This window comes from Beta vulgaris, chromosome 5 (assembly GCF_026745355.1).
Source record: "Beta vulgaris subsp. vulgaris cultivar EL10 chromosome 5, EL10.2, whole genome shotgun sequence".
In the NCBI taxonomy this organism is placed as follows: domain Eukaryota; kingdom Viridiplantae; phylum Streptophyta; class Magnoliopsida; order Caryophyllales; family Amaranthaceae; genus Beta; species Beta vulgaris.
The window spans coordinates 50,388,658-50,408,927 of record NC_079206.1 but is presented as its reverse complement, the minus strand read 5'-3'; the positions used below and the strand labels follow the sequence as shown (position 1 = coordinate 50,408,927).

The 20,270-nt window shown below is 34.3% G+C and overlaps 1 protein-coding gene and 1 long non-coding RNA gene across 2 annotated transcripts; one reads left to right on the top strand and one right to left on the bottom strand.

The window, feature by feature from the left end:
* Positions 1 to 330: 330 nt before the first annotated feature.
* On the bottom strand, positions 331 to 1,232 carry LOC104901822 (uncharacterized). Its single transcript, XR_791272.4, has 2 exons — positions 942 to 1,232; positions 331 to 559 (listed from the first exon to the last, which is right to left on the bottom strand). It is a non-coding gene; the product is annotated as an uncharacterized LOC104901822 (long non-coding RNA).
* A 2,895-nt stretch (positions 1,233 to 4,127) lies between these two features.
* LOC104908974 (putative respiratory burst oxidase homolog protein H) lies at positions 4,128 to 7,036 on the top strand. Its single transcript, XM_010698147.4, has 5 exons — positions 4,128 to 4,529; positions 5,708 to 6,324; positions 6,490 to 6,644; positions 6,752 to 6,787; positions 6,867 to 7,036. Exons 2-5 carry the CDS (start codon positions 6,306 to 6,308, stop codon positions 6,885 to 6,887), a joined length of 231 nt encoding a protein of 76 aa, XP_010696449.1. The 5' UTR covers positions 4,128 to 4,529; positions 5,708 to 6,305; the 3' UTR covers positions 6,888 to 7,036.
* Positions 7,037 to 20,270: the final 13,234 nt, after the last annotated feature.

Below are 20,270 nucleotides of genomic sequence, written 5' to 3'. Positions count from 1 at the left end.
ATCCCCATACCCGCCCGTAGGGTACAAAAATATGTATACCCTTACCCGTACCCATAGGGTTCGATAGGGTATGGGTAGGGGGTCTAAGGTAGGGCTGGCAATCAGGTCGGGTTGGGTCAGGTTCAGGTCGACCTATTTAGGTAAACAGGTCAGAACCTATGAACCCGAACCCGACCTGTTTAGGTAAACAGGTCAGAAAATTAACCTGAACCCGACCCAGAGTTAATCGGGTTGACCGAACCCGACCTGTTTGACCCGATTGCTAAATAACTTCAATTTTGCCCAAAAAATGCTGATTTTTTACAGATTTTTTTCTAACACATAGCTATCTATTCCGAATTTCCAGCTATCCAACATTCAAATTTATAACAAAGAAACCAACATTGCAACAGACTTAAGAGTTAAAACTAAATATGCTAAAAGTTAATTTGCAACTAAAATATAAAAGTATGCCAATTACAATACAAATCCATCAAACATCATTAAAATCAGCATCAAGCTTGGCTAGACATGGGAGTTCTCTTCTTCCTCAAATGAAGCCTCCAGGGAGGTTAGCCATCTGCATTAATAGATATTAAGCAAAAAATAAGAACTTAACTAAACTGTTACAGTAATATAGTAACATCACTAACAAGAGAAAAAATGAAGATAAAAAAATGAAGATACAAAACGACTATAGAAGAGGGAAAAAAACAGCAAATATCGAGTTAAAAAAAACAGCAAACTAAACCTTTCCATCAGTAAGACTAACAATAGAACATAACAAAATGAAGATACAAAACAGAGGCGAAAAGAAAATTACAAAACAGAGGCGAAAACAAGATTAAACAAACTGAAGAACTAAACAAAATGATTAAACAAAAATGAAATTTGAAGAACTAATCAAACTGAAACAAATTCGAAGGATTAAAGATAAAATGAGAAAAACAAAGTGAACTCACCAAGATTTGAAATAAACAAAATGAAACTTATGTAGCAAACTCACTGAACCAAAAAATGATTAAACAAAAAATAAAATTTGAAGAACTAAACAAACAAAACAAATTTTAAGGGTTGAAGATAAAGTGGAAAAAACCAAAATGATCTCACCAAAGTTTGGATTAGGGCGACGCAAGAATGAAAAAGTAAGAGAGAGAAAATGTTAGGGTTTTTGGCTCTGTGCCGTTTGGGTTTTGGGAAATTTTAGGGTTTTACTTTTTAACCTTTGTTTTTATATAACTCATAAATGACAGGGTTTTTATCTTGTATGTTTTTTACATTGGGCTTGGCTCAAATCTGGTATATTAACTCAAATTTTAAACGGGTTATGCGGGTTATTTTTGGGTTGGGATTTTCAACCCGAACCTAACCCAATTAATTTCAGGTCGGGTTCAGGTCGACCCAATTACTTAAATGGGTCGAATTTTTTTTCCCAAACCCGTTTATTTCGGGTCGGGTTCGGGTCGGGTTATCGGGTTGGGTCGGCTTTTGCCAGCCCTAGTCTAAGGTCCTTAATGAGTATAGTGTAATTTTTTTTCCGAAATATAATAAACCTTCAATATACATCACAAAATATCATTTCTATATTGATTTTTTGCAAAACTACGATCGAAAAGTGAGAGTTAGATTGAGAATTGAGAAAGTAGAGCGGCAAATTTTGTTTCTACGGAAGTATATAGAAGATTAGAAGTTTAGAGTTTTTCATATATTAGTTTATATTAGAACTAAAAATGATATATTTTAAAATTAAATGGGTAAATGTTACAATTGAAGGTGTATCTTTTCGAAATAAAGTTGTTAATATTTACGACAAAATCATTAATGAAAAACAAATTTCCCTTTGATCATATGTACACCTTTTAATTTGCTTTTCATAGTTTTCACGATTTTCACATGATCTTCTTCCTATATATTCAAAATTTTAAAAAAATACATATATAATTTTTTAACTGAGTATGCGGGTAAGGCTTTAGTTCAATTTTTCTTTGTGCTTTCAATTACTTGTCTTTTAATTCATGTTTTGCTTTTAGTTTCCTCAATTCATGTTAGATTTAGTTTCAATTCATGCTCTAGCTTTCAATTTCCATTAATTGCTAGTTTAATCGTTCTTTTGCTTGTTCATCTCAATTTCTAGGTTAATCCTAGGATATTCTCTTTTGAATATGAATTTTAGCCATGAGTGAGTAGCTTCCTTTGCTAGAGGAAGTAAAAGAAGTCAAAGTATTGCAGTGATTGCATGATGAGTACTTGATTTGAGTTAATTGATTGATTGTGACATTTGATTTCCAATATTCATAAGGATAGGAGTAATTAACCTAAAATTAGGTCTAAATTGGATTATGACTACTAGGTTTAGCAAGGGATTGTGAATCTAGAAGTCCATACTTGATTGATTTGAATTGAAACCTCTAAATCTATGACACTCATAGCGGGATACACCTCATTACCTCACATTTTCACTCGCTTTCTCTCACCTCACATACATATCAAAATACTCACCTCACACCGACACTATTCTCTCTTTAATCTCTTTCTCTCACCTCACCTTCACTCCTCCCTTCGTCGCCCTTTCATCTCTCTCACTTCACCGTCTCCTTCATTGCGATTTCGGTAAGTTCTTTTTCTCCAATTTGGTGCATCTCAACTTTTTTTATCTTCGAATTTTCTGGATTAAGTTCGAAATTTGGGATCTCAAATTATGTGGGTTTGGGGCTTTGAATTTTGAGGGGTTTTGGGGTAAAATTCTGCTTCGATTTAGTTCGAATTTTGGCTTTGACTACTTCGAATTTTCTAGATTATATTCAATTTACATTATGTTATACAGGATGTGGGTTCATATTTGAGTTTTATTTGGATAATCTGATCTGTTTACGATTCGCTATTGACAGTGGCGATCATCTGCAACTAACAATTGGGTTGGTGTAATTTGCAATTGATATTTTTTCTTTTCGTTCAATTGCAGTGCTTTTGGTAATCTCAATCCACTCTTTTTAATTTGTTCCATTTTGCTTTAATTTTAATCTTTCAATCTAGATTAGTGTTCTTATTTATGCAATAAGTTAATCGGTTTAGTCTGGGTAGTACAAAAATCAACTTTCGTTCTTATTCCACGAATTTGCTGCTTTGGTATAAAATTGTCTAAATTAACTATTGATGAATCTTGATTTGGATTTTGCCATATGCGTGACTCAATTACTATGTTTTGATTGCCCTTGATTTTGCCATATTCAGCAGGTTTCATTGCCCTTGATCACTTGGAAGTTTGTTGAGAAAGCAGACTTAATCTTTTTTAATTATTATTTTTTATCTTGAATGATTCTTGTATTATCACTTGGTCTTGATTAGTATTTTAAATATGTTTTTGATAGGGAGTTGTATCATACTTTGATGTAAATGTATAATATAATGAGAAAATGAAATACAACTTGTAGTATTGTATTTGTAATATATAAAAATAAAAATATGATATAAAGTTGCTTGGTTTGTTTTAATAAATATATTCATAATATCAATTTTGTATAACTTTTACAAATTATCTAATTCGATATATTAATGGTTAAAATTGTGTATTGGCAAACATGAAAGTCAATCTGTTGTAGTGATTTAGATACAGAAGAATTATATATTTTGGCAGAATCTCTTGCCTCTGACTCCCTGATGATAGTTGTATTGTTGGGCGTTAAAAAAAAAGATAAATTTGTGTTGTTTTTTTCCCATAATCTAATAACATCTAAATTATTGAGTAATTTCATAATAAAAATATAGATAATTTGAGTTTTGAATAAAATAATTAATTATAGCTTTAATTCCCACCATGATTGTCGATACGCATACCGCTAATCGAGCTAAATGTGGTCGTCCAGCCCCTAGTTCATTGGAAACTCTTGTACTATCAACAAGGAAAACAAAGACATCAAAAGCTAAAAATTAAATTAAAACAATTTTTGAGTCAAACAAAATTACATTAATACTTCCTTTGTGCCCTATTACATATTTAAGTTGACTTCTTTGGTCAAAGTATAATAATTTTTAAAACTTATTATTTTTAAAGGATTTAATGAGATCTGATTTGATTTTTTGAAGTTATAAAATTTTCATCAAAAATGTTTAAAGCCCTCGCCCTTCAATGTTTTAAAAATTTTCGTCAAAAGTTTAAAGCCCCGCCCTCATATCATTCTGAATTTTCATTCTGGTTTTCATTTAACTCTCATTTCTTCATCTCTTTCTCTCTCCTAGGTTTTCTCTCTCCCCCTCACTTCCTTCTCATTTCTTCTTCACTATCTATCTCTGAAGAACCGTTGCTGCTGCTGCTCGTACGTTTCTTCCCAAATCCTGTTCCTTACGCAGACATACCCTAGACCGATACTGATATCATCATTTGTAACCTTCTCTCACAGGCCTTCTGGAGCCTTATCAGGTTTTGTGACAACAGTAAGAGTCAATTCCATCTTTTTAGAGGTCGAAGAACATCATTTCCATGGCTGCTCCACCTGCTAGGGCTAGGGCAGATTAAGATTATTTCATTAAACTTCTCCTGATCGGTGATAGCGGTAAACTTTCTTAATTTTATAGATTATCGAATTTCTTTCCGTTTCATTTTTGCGAAAATTTGATTTTCTGTTTTTTTTTTAGATCAGACTATATTCATTGCAGATTTGCAAGTTTCATTTGCTACCTTGTTGTATATTATTGATGTTTTTTAATTGGGTGCTGAATTGATATGATGTGAACACATTTAACCTAATGGCTAATGGTTTATTTAGGATTTCGTACATTTATGTTGCATTATGTTGCTTTCGAGCTTCGATTTACATTGGTTTATGTGACTATCTTAATGTGCATATTGAATACGTTCTATGAGTCCTTGCTTATGTTCAATCCCTTATTTGGAATGAGTATATTGACCTCAGGAGAGTTCTAAGAAGATTGTTAGTTATGAGGACAATGCTGCAAAGCAGTTTTACAATGGATAATAGTAGGCGTTTCTGCTCTTATTAATGGTATTCTGCAGCGAATTTGTCTTCCATTTCTTGTTTTTGCTTCTAGAGTCAAATTTAGGATTTACCAAACTTTTAAAATAAATATATGTGTGGATGAGTTGGGAAGGTTAAGTTGCTGCCTTTTAGAGAAGTCGCTAATATATTGACACAAGCTTTAGATATTTGATAAGGATCACCTGAATATTGTTAAGGATCACCAAATATATTGTTGAGGCTCTGTTAAATATTTGTTAACTCTTGATTGAACCAGTGTGTATTTTAAGAGTGTGAAGTAGGGGGAAGAGAAGATAATCATTACCATTACATTACTTCTATCTTGTTTTCTTTGTTGATTATGAATATGTTCTTTTGGCGTTCTTGTTCCTTTGCACATTAAATTGCAAATACAAATTTATATTTGAATGAATGATCATGGAAGGAGTTTGCACTTGGTACAAATAGGTTCTGGTCTAGGTTTGTAGTCCTTCCATCAATACCAGTCAGATGGCTGATAGCCAATGAGAAGTGTCTCAAGTTCTCTTAGCATTGACTATTGTAGCACTCTACTCTTTGTTTCTATTGTTGTATACACTAGTGTTATTTTACATACTTAGGGGTGCTGGATCAAACATTCAGATCTCTTTATTAATTACTGCTTGCTGTTATCTTTTTGTTTAGATTCTTGAGTGGCTGGATTATGCGTTTCGATTCATCTAATGTATTTCTGTTTGATGTTAATTGTTTGCTAGGTGTGGGTAAGAGTTGCCTTCTGCTGCGTTTTTCTGATGGATCTTTCACTACAAGTTTCATAACAACTATTGGGTAGTTGCCTTAGATTTTATTACACAAGCTTTATACCTTTGCCCAGTTTTATCAACACTCTGTGACATCATTATTGATTCACAAGTTGAAAAATCTATTGTTGCTGATAGAACATTAAATATAATACGCTCATCTGGGGTAATATACTCCATGATAATATCCCTAATCTGTTCATAAATGTTTTCTGGTTGTCCACGAACTGGAACCCGGGTGATCCCAGGGAGATCAACCATGGTTTAGTCAGGAACACCATGTTTCTTCACTAAAAGTGTTATTGGAGTATTCGATATACCCTTGGCTTTTCCTACAATTTCTTGAGTTGCTGAGTTGATTGCTTGAGAAACACGGGCTTCGTCTGTCTGCAAGATTTTACCCATCACTCAAGGGATAGTTGTGGGTTCGGTTCCGAATGGTCCTGCAATCATCCTCAATGCCATTGTAACAAATTGCAGGCTTGTGAGCCTCCAGCTAATCGTCCAGCAAAAGGGAGGCTCATGAGAATGGAAACCAGACAAGTGACTGATTATGATCCTCAACCAACAAGGTGAGATAATACTCTTCACAATCATACTATAATATGTTCCTGCATATCAGTTCAACTTTGCTGATGTTCAGTACAAGAGATTCGAGTCCAGATAGAAATGAATTAGGGCTAAATTAAGAATATAAGAAGAAATAATCTGACCCTCATAATCTTGTTCTTGTGCAGTTTTCCACATAATGATCAAAGGCCCATACGGAGCACCAGCACAAAATTACAAGAAGTATGACATTATATTGCTCATTGGACTCGGCATTGGAGCAACTCCCTTCATCAGCATTCTTAAGGATCTCTTAAAAAACTTGAAGGATACCAGTTCACAGGTGCTGAATCTGTGAAATGTTGCTCATCAACATCGTCTATTCTTTGTATATATATGACTTTTTTTTAGGATCTTGTTTCTGATGTGTGTGTTTCTGAAAAAATGCAGGAAATTGAGAGCAGAAAAGGGCCTCAAAGATTTTTGGTATAGTTTTGCAATTTCCAGATTTATGTTCTTTTTTATTTTGCAATTATTGATCTTTTTTTTTGGGTTGAATTTGCAGATTGAATTGCGTTCAAGTTGAAGTTTTATGTTGAAGATTCACTGAAGGTTGAATGTCGGTTGAAGATGGAATTTCTACATTTTTTTTATTTTTTTTTATTTCCTCTTCTGAATGATTGTATCAATTCGTCAAAATTGTTAGTAATAAGAATATACTTCTAGTTTCCTTTATTAATTTATAATGTTATTTTTTTTGTTGATGTGAGAATGTGCTTGTAACTGTTACTGTACTAATAACACAATGTTGATGCTTACAAGTGTCTAATAGTTAGCTTCAAATTGCGACATCTTCAATTGCAATGATGCTAAGAAAGCCTCAACATTTTCGAAGCCTATGAGTGTCGTTAATTATCGGGGCTAAATGTTCGCTGCTCCTTTGGGAGTCGATAATTTTTTATTTTGATGCTTATAAACGTCAAAAAATCCCAAAAAAATTGTCGAAAATGTGGAAATTCTAGTTGTTGTTGCATCTAAAAACATCTTTTAGCGACAGACTTATGGTTGCATTAGATGCAACTTAAAATTAGAGACGAACTTATGGTTGCCTCTAAATATAAATGACCTTATAACCAATGTAACATGTGTGCCCCAAAAAGGTGGCATTAGGGGCAACCTATAATTACCGACTGGCTTATGGTCGCCTCTAAATGCAAGTGGCTTTAGCAGCACCATAAGTTCTGTGCCTAAAAAAGGTGGCATTAGGGGCAACCAACAATTAGCGACATGCATATGGTTGCCTCTAAACATAAGTGTCTTTAGCGGCACCATAACTTGTCTGCCTCTAAAAGGTGGCATTAGGGGCAACCTATAATTAGCGACGGACTAATTAGAGGCAGCGAGAAAATTGCTTCTAATCACCATTAGAGGCTACAAATATATATTTAGATGCAATTTTAGATTGCCTCTATATGTAGTTTTTTTTTGTAGTGAAAGAGAATTTGAATCACATTTGCGTTGGTCATTAAACTCATGTGCGACGTAATTGGATTATTATTGGCGTCATAGGTAGAACCGAAGCAAATAGTTGATGACTTATTGCGTCGTTGCCAGTTGCGCCGCTATTAGAACCGACACAAATAGGGTACTAAGGTGCGACACAAATGACTATTTATATACTATTTATGTACTAGTAATTAGGGGCAACCTATAATTAGCGACTGACTGATGGTCGCCTCTAAATGTATGTGGCTTTAGCAACACTTCAAGTTTTGTGCCTGAAAAAGGTGGCATTAGGGGCAACCAACAATTAGCGACAAGCATATGGTTGCCTCTAAACATAAGTGTCTTTAGCAACACCATAACTTGTCTGTCTCTAAAAGGTGGCATTAGGGGCAACCTATAATTAGCGACGAACTAATTAGATGCAGCAAGAAAATTGCTTCTAAACGCCATTAGAGGCTACAAATATATATTTAGATGCAATTTTGGCTTGCCTCTATATGTAGTTTTTTTTGTAATTAATATTCAAGATCAAAGCATCACCAAGTTCATCAGATGTAACACTAACGGATGAACTTGCTTCATCCCGGTTCTTTAGATTCACACTTCCTTTCTTCTTGGGATAAGGACACTCTTTTCAGTGTGCCTCTTCACACTGCAACCCCAATACATAAGATGAGCTCCGGCCTTCGATTTACTCCGCTTCTTGACTTTCATATCCCATGATTTGCATTTTCCTTTTGTTGTCTTCCCCTTCCCCTACAACCACTATGATAGGCTCCACCAAATAATTCACCAGAAACCTTTCTTCAAATGCTCTCACTTAAGATCGGGTCCTTCACATCATCACACACCAACTTTTATTTTTCGAGAGAGTTGCTTTCACAAAATTCCATGTCGATTGATTTCAATCCCGAAAACTTACCCTTTCAAGCTAGAATCTTCATTCATTTCTCACTCATGTTCCCAAGCTTTGTATGCCATATCTCGGAGTCGCATCACATGGTTGTAGCAATCATGCTTGTACACCCTAGTGTACATTGTGCCAATTTTTGAGTCATGAGCCATAACCACAACTCCTTTGCACGCCTTCCAAACACCGTCAATGAACATGGTTCTATAACCACTTGAGTCCAATTGACCCACCGAAATCAAATTCTTTTATATAGTCTCTACTTGATGTCTTGATCATTACTTCCCATTTCCCCATGATATCCAAAGGTTCATTATAGGTTCAATAAACCTTCCCCGACTTTCCACTCTTGAAGTACTGAAATAGCTCCTTGCACGAATAGCAAGGAAATGAAGCTCCCGAATCAAGGATCCAAGACATAGTTGGACTATCAACACTCAAGATCAAAGCATCACTAAGTTCATCGGGTGCAACACTAATAGATGAACTTGCTTCCCCCTGATTCGTTTGATTCACACCACCCTTCTTCTTAGGATTGAGACACTCTCTTTTAGTTTGACTCTTCACACCGCAACCCCAACACACAAGATGAGCTCCACTCTCTGATTTACTCCGCCTCTTGACTTCAATCTCTAATGCTTTGCATTTTCCTTTTGTTGTCTTCCCCTGCCCATATTACCACTATGATAGAGTCCACCCAGTGTTTTCCCGGAATCCTTTTTTTGAATGGTTTCACTCAAGATTAGGTCCCTCACATCATCACATACCAACTTTTATTTTTGGAGAGACTTGCTAATGGCTGATACAACTGTCTCCCGTAATAAAGGCAAGGAAGACATCAAAACCAATGTCCTCACTCCATCGTCAAACTTTATATCAATCGAAGACAATTGATTAATAATCCAATGGAATTTATTTATGTATTTGGCGGTCAAACTTCCATCAATCATCTCAAGATCAAACAATAACCTACGCATTAAATACACTTTGTTAGTTGTTGAGGGCTTCTCATACATATTTGATAGAGTTTGCATCAACTTTGTTGTTATTTTCTTCTCCTTCGCATTGAAAGCCACACTTTAGGACAATGTCAATTTCACCACACCAAGAACTTGATGGTCAGCCACTCTTCATTCTTCTTTCCTCATCCAACTTGGTTTTTTAATTTACCCTCAAGAGGCAAGAAGAGGTTCTTTTGGTACAAATAATCCTCTATATGCATCTTCCAAAATCCAAAAACCTTCTCATTCAACTTCTCAAGTCTCATCGTTCCATCCTCCATTGATGAATATCACCCAAGTTCAAAAATCACACGTTTATAACCTTAAGAAAAACTTTTTGAAATTCAATCAACAGACTAGTTTGCACAATAAATCTAACCCAATCGCACCAAAATTAAACCTTGACTTTGATACCAATTGCGTGGAATTGAACTAAGAAAACACTAATTACTTGCACTCTGCTTATAAACAATTAATAAGAAGGAAAATTTATCATAAACTAACCACCTTTTATAACCACTTTTTATGAGAAAACTGTTAGTCTAGGACGAACATTTAAACAACTACAAGAGAGGGGGGTGAATTGTAGTTGGGGAGATTTTCAAACTTTTTGCGGAAATAAAAGAATGATAGAATAAGAAATAAGTAATTGCATGAACAAGAAAGAACTAGGAACACAAGATTTTTACAAGAAAAACTTCCTAGGCCCAATAGGAAGAAAAACCTTGACCACGAGGGATTTTGACTCAATTCTCTTTAATAACTTTAGGCCAAAAGACTCACTTTTGTACAACCTAAACTCAGACCTACTCTGTTCCACTAGGAACTGGTTCCTAGTCAGCTTGTTCCCCCTGAACAGTTGACTTTCTCTCTTGACTTCACTCGAAGCCTTTTCTCTTTCTCTTTCTATTTTTCTCTCAAACTGATTACAGATTTAGATTCACTCAACCCAATCTATAATACACTAAAGTACTAATGAAAGAAGAAGAAAACCGAATATACTTTCACTAAAAATATTTCACAGCTGAAAGCATACAAAAAAAGATTGTTACAAACAACTATTTGTAGAGATCAATCTTCTCATGTTCTTCTCCACGATTTTCTCCATGATCTTATTCATGATCACACGCAGCTTAAATTTAGCCACTTCTCCCATTAATATGTCCGTTGATATATTACCGTTGGCAGTTGGTTTGTTATGCTCCACAACCTCAGCCACTAACACGCGCATCTCCACTTTCCCACGCCTTGTTAGTAGGTTGGTTGTTGTGGTTCCTAAATTATAGGAACTACCACAACGCATCCTTTTTAGGCGCTTATTTAGGTTAGATTTTGGCGGCTCCTTGTTTATGGAATAATCAAAAGGATGCACACAAACTAACTAAACAGAATATTATGGAATCATAACATATCATAATGTTTACCTCCATAATATCAACGGTTTTGTCACAAATAAAGTTTAATAGCTTAATATTGATTAACCTCCTAATCAATTCTTCATGAGTTATTTAACATATTATTTGTTAAGTCTAAAATAAATACACTAATTAAAACTTAAAGAATAAATCTATTCTATAAACTAAGTTAAAACACACGTAATTAAAACTAACAAAATAAACTAAAAACATACGAATAAAAGGAAACTAAAATCAAATAAAATTTAATTATTTGTCATTATCAAAATAATGAAACAACAATATTCCCCCTTTTTTTATTATGATAAATAATTTGAAATTTTTTTTTATATTTTTATGTTTTGAAAAAAAATCTAGAGACTAAGACTATAACTCACAAAACAAAAAAAATACACAAACTAGACTTAAGTAAACTCAACTAAGACTGGGAACAGGATCAGACTTGACTGGGAACAGGGATGAGAAAAACATGCATAGGAACTAAGATAAAAAAAATTTAGACACAATATTATCTCTTCCCCCTTTGTCATTATCAAAACCAAGAAATATACCTGCAGCACTAGAGAGTCAACAGTCTAGGCATCAAGTAAGTTGCTCAAACATAGATCTCATAATATTAGCCATCCAAATACACAAACAAAATAAGCATGCAAAAAGCAACAATACGCACAATAGATTTTAAGCAATATGCAGAGTAATGTAGAAGAAAGTGAAGAAATTAAAGAGAAATTAAACGTACTTCATGTGTCTCAGAAGGACACAAGAAGAGAAATCCAAAAGAGATTGTTTAATAATTACAGCCACAAAAAAACTTGTTCAATTGTTCCAAAGTTAAAGAAAGTTAGGGCTTAGAGCGTTTGAAGAGAGAGGAGACCACAAAATCAATCTTGGAGAGCACACCATCCAACTTGTTCCTGATCCCCGTATCAGCATTCTTGATGGCAATCAGTTGTTTGTTGCTGCTGAGAGTCCAGAACAGAGACAATGGTCTCTATGGCATTGATCCTGGTGTGCAGAAGGGTCAAGGAGTCCTGAATTTTCCGGAGTAACTTGTTGAGCCTAGTAGTAGACAACAACGAAAAATCCACAGCAGTAGAAGGAACTGGATCCGAGTCTAGGTGAATACCTTGATCCTGCTCCTTCAGAGACTTGGACCCAGCCAAGCTTTGACTCTTCCTCACAGACCCACTTGGAACCCCCTCTTTATCCATCTTCCTCTTACTACCCACCTCAACCTTGACAGGCGTTTCCTCCCTCTCAAAGTCTATCTTCCCATTGACCAACCTTAAACTAAGCCTGGTCAGAGTGTCCTTTGTAAGATAATTTTCTGGTTCAAGGGAAAAAGAGGGACTGGCAGGCAGTTCAACTTTGCAGTGTTTGCAAAAAGAGAGAGAAGATTTCCATAACCCACTTTGGTGTTATGGGAAATGCAGTGAGAGAGATGTGAAATTATCAAAGAGGGAAGGTTGCTTTTGATGTTGTTAGCAAGGCAGTACATAATGGAAAGATCCATTAGACTTGCCTGGGTTCCTTTTGAGGAACGGGGTAGGATGAAACGCCAAACAAACTGGAATAACAATTTGTGAAATGGAGACAATTATTTTTGATCTAAAGATAATGCAGTAGAATTGCCGTTAAAGAAAGCAAGAATTTTAGCATTTTGAAACTCCATTTATGTTTAGCTTTGCCCTACCCTTAATATAATCTTTGTAACCCTCAATTGGGACATCAAACCATTCCCCCAATTTCTTCTCAGTATTAGTGACCATAGAACCACTCACTACAGACACCCTCAGTTATAGTAAAACCTGAACAAAACTCTTTCATTTCTTTTTCATAAAGACCCTCATCCAAACTGACAATTTTCAACCATTTTTGAAATTTTAAGATGTTCAATAATTCAGTCCACTTGGACTTTTTGCACCATGCAACATCAATACAGAAACCCACAAGACATTGTGAGGATTTTGTTTTCTTACCTCGATTTGTCGGTACTATAATCTCCTTTTCTTGTTCGCTTTCAACCTCATTTTCACCATCTTCTTTTTTCGGAGAGAGAGAAACAGGAGCAGAGGATTCCGATTTTGACCCGGCAGAATCTTTTTTAGTCTTGGATGATTCTTGAGCACTGATTTCATCAAGGGATGTTGTTTTCTCTCTGGGCAAATTTTCGTGATCACCGGTATTCTGAGTTTTGGGAGACATGGTGAAAGTGTTTTGCAGAGAGGTTGAAGAGGAGTGAAGGGAGAGAGATAGATGATGTGATAGTTGGAAATTATGAGGGTTCAGTGATGTGATGGGTTGGGTTATTAAGTAATCATGATACCGCGTGAAAGAGAAGTGGAGAGTTAGGTTTAATAAAACGGTTTATGGGGTTTTGGAAGGTATTTAATAAAGTTTCTTCATTTAACTTAGATTAATTGAACGCGTAATAGTGGCTATAATTCATATTAACATATTTAATTTTGGAAGGAAAGGTGTGAAAAGAAAGAGAAGCAAGGAAATTTGGAGGGAAAATTAGAAAAATAGAAAACCAAAAATTACTCTTGCATATGATAAAATGTGTCCATAATGTACAAACTACATACGTACCAAATATGTGCAAGGACACTAAGGGTAATATTCAAAGACATATGTGAGTCCTTATACTTTGACCCTAGGTGTATGAATTTTAATTCATGAAAGTTGTAGGACATACTTAGTAAGAAACAATTGGAGTGGAGTCAACATCATGTGTACATTTAAACAATTTTTATCATTCCTAGTTCCAAGCGTATCTTTTCAAACTTGTCCCTAGATAGAGGTTTAGTCAATATGTCAGCTATTTGATTTTCAGTTGGACAAAAATCAACTAAAACAAATATTAGAAATATAAACTTCAAATATAAACTTGAGGAGGAAGAAAAGTAATCAAACCAAAGCAAAGGAAGGTGGAAACAAAAAGCACGCGGCGAGGGCGATGGTCGGCTGCGGTGGTGGCGCCAGCCGGCTGTGAGAGGCGCGATGATTGACGAGGAGGAAGGAGATTACTTTTGGAAGAAAAAAGAGTTGCGTGAGAGAGAAGAAAGAAAAAACCGAGAGAGAAAGTTAATGAGGGCCGAAATTTTTGGTGGGAAGGAGAGAGAAAATACATGTGTGGGAAAAATATGAGTTTTATGGAGTTTATATATGTTTTCCTTGTGGGCTTAGGAAAAGGTAATTGGGCTCAAATAGAGTTTAATGATGTGTGAAATTAGTGTTTAGATCCCCATATCCAACTAGAAGTTACTCCCTCTATTTTTTTTTATCTTTCTCACTTTTCTGTGCACATCTCCCAAGGCACATTTTTGAACTTAAATATCTTTCATTATATATTAGTAAAAATTATAATGATTGAATATTAATAATGTATTAATTGAGACGAATCAAACAAGATCCCACATGACTATATAGTGTTTGGGTTTGTCAAGCCCACTTAGATTCCTTTTCCAAATCCAAAAAGTATTTCAAATATTTTTCAAAGCAAACCTAAACAAAATATTTTAACTTCTTTAAATCATTAAAAGAATTCTTTTGACTTTCAAATAGTCAACCTTTTAAAGAAATAAATTATTTTAATACTAAATTATATTCAAATACAACTATCTATATATTAAAATATATTTATATCATAAATTTACGGGGGATCACAGAAGATGAAGAGTATCAAGTTGTAGGCGTGATTTTATTCACCTACGCAGTGTGAACGCATATTTGACTAAATAGTTGAAGGGTTATACTAAAAACGTTTTCGAATTCACGAACAAGTCTTTAAAGAAAGAATCATCATAAACCTAAATGGATATTTGAGAAACTTAGGGACAACTTTAGGAGTTATCCAATGTAGATTTCTCCGTCATGACTCCATAGATGGTCATTGAACCAAAAGTTGAGTTCGGGCGTGAGAGTTTGAACATGATCAGGAATCACATTCGCCTATTACTGAACTCTAGTTAATACGATTCATAGCAAGTTTTATGCAAAAGAATAACCAAATAATACATTTAACACCCTAAAAAAAATATTAGTCTAGGTTGGTTTATTAAACACATAAAATACTACTTTTATAGTGGTATGTTATTAACTAGAGATGGCCAACAGTGCGGGCCAATCCAGCCCATCCAACCCAACCCACGTCGTGGGTCGTGCGGGTCGGGCTCGCAAAAACCCCGGTCCAGCCTAGCTCGAATCGTGAAATTGGTGGGTGGGCCGTGGGCCAGATTTCTTGAGTCCAGCCCACTAAAGCCCGCTACTAAAACCGCCCAGCCCGGACCACGAAACCGGTCCAGCCTAACCCATGAACTAGACCAGCCCAGTCCAAGTTATTATTGAATCAAATTGTGTACTTCCTCCGTTTCATTTTACTCGCTACACTTCTCAATTCACGGACTCCTAGGCAATTTTTGGAGAAGAGAGAGGTAGAGAGTAAAAAGAAAAGGGACCCATGTGAGAGGAGAGAGATAAAGAGAGTTTATTGTCCAAAAAGGAAGTGTAGCAAGTAATGTGAAACTTCCCACAATAGAAAGTGTAGCGAGTATTTTGAAATGGAGGAAGTATATTTTAATCAAATTGTATATATTTTAATCAAATTGCATATATTATAATTCAATCAATTTTTAAATAATGAAATTATTCATTAATTTTAATAATTGTATATATTTTTATTCATTTTAAAGATTTTATATAATAATAATAATTTTGAAAAAAAATATCTCATGCCAGCCCGATCCAGCCCACTAGACCCACGAACCGCCAGAACCGCTTCTCGAACCGTTAAAACCGGTAACAGACCGGTGTGGGTCAAGACTTTTCAGCCCGCGGACCAACCCACCCAACCCATGAATTTCACGGTCCGGTCCTGGGCCGTGAAATCTCAGCCCAGCCCGCTACGGACCACGGTCCGGCCCGCCCAGCCCGCACCAGTGGCCATCACTATTATTAACAATTATATTACTAGGTTACTAGCATGTTGTCATATTATCTGATTTAACGTTGTAACATTTATTTAAGTTTTGATTAACAATAACATACAAGGTGCAAAATATTGCAATCAAGAATAAAAAAAATAATGTTTATGAAAAAGAAATAAAACTAATAGGAAAAATTCCTCAGGTACCCCTAAAGTTTGGCGTAATTCCCAAATTACCCCTCACATTTGGGTAATTCCACAGTTACCCTTGAGGTTTGTGTTTGTGCTCAAAATACCCTTACTCTTAAAACTCTAACGCCGCTAACTTTTTCTCGAGCCCGAGCGGGTGACTCAGTTATGTTGAAATTTATTTTTGGTTTGAGATTAAATATCAACCCTTGGATTGTATTTATTTTCCTAGACTATATAAATTCCCCTTTTTCTAGTTTTAGGTTACTATTTAGGCAAAATTGAGATATTCTTAAAGTTTAGTGAAAGAGGAGAGAGAAAAGACCAGTAACTCATCAATTAGTGCTTGTAATCATCATCTATTGATTCCTTTAATCAAAGTTGCTTGATTGTTGGGTTTATTCTCCAAGTGCTCAAGTTTTTCCACATTATACGACATGTTCTTCATTGGTCTCTTAGTTATACTTGGTTTCCATTATCTTATTAATTATTGATTAGTGTTAATTACAAGTAATTAATTGTTAGAGCAATCTAAATTATTATCTAAAGCAAAAACCTAAATCCTATGTGTCATACTCATATTCACCAAGCAACCTTAGAGATTCAAAAATTAATAACATGCTATTCAGGTGTCCACGTGGCATCATATCTATATAATTATCTAAAGCAAACGTATAACATTTATGGAAAAAAAATCAATTAGAAAAACCAATCATTTTATTAAAATGGAAATCCATCAATATGTTAGTAATATACTTCTAGAAATCAATCAATTACTTCAATCAGGCAAGCTTTCTCGGCAATGCATATTTTAGGTAACTATTATTCAATCACCCTACTCATAACGTGGTTGGGGGAAAAAAATAATTTTGCACTAATTAGTCAAATAATTACGGTAATTTTTCAATTTGAAAATCAATAGGAAGAGTGACAAACTGATAACTACTTATAAGTGCACGTTTTCTGGTGTTCCCTCCAACCAAATACATCAATCTTTTTTCCTGCATCTTTTCCCCTCAAGACCTAAACTCCAGATTTCAGGATCAAATTTGTGTTGCAATCATCCAAAATTGAGCAACGATTTGGTCGATTGAAGTCAAATTAAAGAAAACTTTATTTTGACCATGGTAATGAGAGAGGATATAGAGTGGGTGACAATAATTTGAATAGTGGGGGAAGAAGAGATTAACCATAAAGTATGTAAATTTGAGTACTACCCACTACACATATTATTTTGTATTAGGGTGATAAAGAGCACAACTTCATAAGAGGGATTTGGTAAAATAAGACACCTTGATCGTCGTCGTTGGTGTTGATCAGACGAGCTGGGTCACACTTTCAATAATTCTACTGTTGTTACTCCACTAGACCACCACTATTTCCTCCTTATGCTTCCATCTCATATATATTTATTTTTCTTCATAAAATGACATTGGAAGGATTATCACAAATCTACAAGAATATATATATATATATATATATATATATATATATATATATATATATAATATATATATAATATATATAATATAATATAATTAATATATATATTATATTCTAATTTCAAAAACAACCCATCAAAAATTTGAAGAAATCAAGCCAACTCTTGTTTTTTAATTTCAAGCAATTTAGAATAGCGTAAAAGCATAATAAAAGTAGAAGAGAAAAACAAAGTTCACCAACAAAATTTATTTAAAATAATAGAAAAAAATATAATGGAATGGTTTTAATTTGATGATTTGAGCAGAAGGTAAGCTTAATCAACAAGTGATAGATCAAGAATAGGAATAAGAAGAATTTACAATATGGAAGTACAATCCCTTTTTTTATCCTCTTTGGTTTAATGGGAAATTTTTACCATTTGTAAGCTTCGCGGAGGAACATTAATAATGTCATACGCAGCCTAATTTTGGCTATTATTGCCTTCTTGGTGCTACCCCTCTTTTGGTTTTCATGCTTGATCATGATTATATTCATACTCATAACGATGGATCTCTAATTCAAGCTTTTTACATGTTACTTAATTTGGGCATTGGAAATGATTTGTATCTTTGGTTTTATTTTGAGTAAATAAGTTTTGTATATGTAATGCAATGCATGTTAATTTGGTTGTTGAGAAGAAATGTCTAATTTGGTTTATGGGTTTTATGATTTGTAAAAAAAACTAATATGAACTCGGTACACACTAACTTAGCGTGTACCCGATCCATCCCATGTGAGTTGTAATGATTATAACCATTCCCGCAGCAAGGGTTGTGCAAAGTGCCCCTTTCCACAGAGCCCCAATCTGGAAAAAAAAATTGGTTTAATTTAGAGAACCCAAAGGAAAGTCTAGCCCACTACTTTGTCCTCCTACATGCTTCACTATTCACGCGACCTTCAATCTTCACGCCGCTAAGTAAGCAACTTTCCTCAAACTCCTCCCTCTATCTTGATTCACGCTCCATTATTCAATCTTCATGATTCACCTTCCTCAATCTTCAATTCTTTCAAACTTCTTTGATTCTTCATCAATTCCTTCTCGATTTTTTAGGGCTCTTCATTAATTCTCTCTTTTATCTATGGAAAAATGGGGTTTTTTTCCTCTCTCAAAAGGGAAAAAAATTATTTTTATCCAATTTGAGATTTTCATTCATTATCAATGCAAGCAACAATTAATTTTCATTTCTTCTAATTTCTTCATCTCAAACGACTAATATTTGAGAGGTATATATAAAGGAGGAATTTTCAAGGTTCTTAATCATCTACTTCCCAATTTTCAATCGGGTTCATTGAAGATTTGAAGTAAGTAGTATTTTGATTTTGATTTTTCTGCAATTACTTATGCTTGATTTTGATTCAATTTTGAATTTGATTATTTTTTCTGCAATTAATTTTGTGTTCAATTATGTGGAATATCCTTATATCCGAATATGCTTGATTTAATTTTGATTTTGATTATTGTTCTACAATTATTTCGTGATAATTGTTGGTTAATATTGTCATTTTGAAGAATGAAGCGTGAATCGAGAAACTAAGAGCTTTTTATTATAATAATAAAAATAAAATTTTGATTATTATTATTTTTTTTTCAGCAATTATAAATCCTTATTAAAGAAATTAGTAGTTCATATATACTTCATATGAATGAAGTGTTACAGAATTAGTTGATTATCAGATATTCAAGATCATGTAATTCATGTTACTAGGATTGGTTCTTCATTTCATTTAAAAGTTTCCATGTGCAACCCTTGGCTAGTTCCGACCCTTGTCCATGATTCTGAGCTATGATCACTACAAGAATGAATGGCAATCTCGTCGTAAAAGGCTTTTGTGACGAGAAACTGTTCATTAGCAACAGGATTTCCCATCGTTGATGAGGGTTATTCTTGTAGTGGATGTCATTTACGCATTTAAAATGCATCCACAGATTGGTTCTTCTATTTAATAATAGCTTGTTCCGACCCTTGTCACTGATTCTGAGTTATGCAGCTAATATAAAATGATGAGATGATTAAATGTACTTTTTCTACAGCTTATATCATCTTTTTGCAATACTGTCTCTGTGTATTCTTAGTTATAACTATGTCGATTTCAATTTCAATTTCAATTCGTAACTATGGCATGTATGTGTATTCTTTGCAATACAACTTGTTCATTTCAATTAGTAACTATGTCATCTATAGGAGTCTAGAGCTTGATATGTGCTATATTATGTTGACCTTTGTAATTTTTCTAATTTCCATATCATTGAATTGGTAAAGTTGAAGACTGTCATTTTGCCTGAAATATATACCTTCGTTGTATTGGTTTGTAACTTACAACCGAATTCTTATGATATGTATTTAGGAAGAAGGACGAAAGCTAGGAACATAGTTGATTTCAAGAGGATGTTATTGATATAAACTTCATCACTCCAAGTTATATCAATCCACTCGAAACTCATATTTAATTGCTGAAATCTTCTATGATTTTATAAACAATGAGCCCTAATATTAGACAATATGATTCTAGATATGAAAAGTGTAAGAAAAGGGAAAAA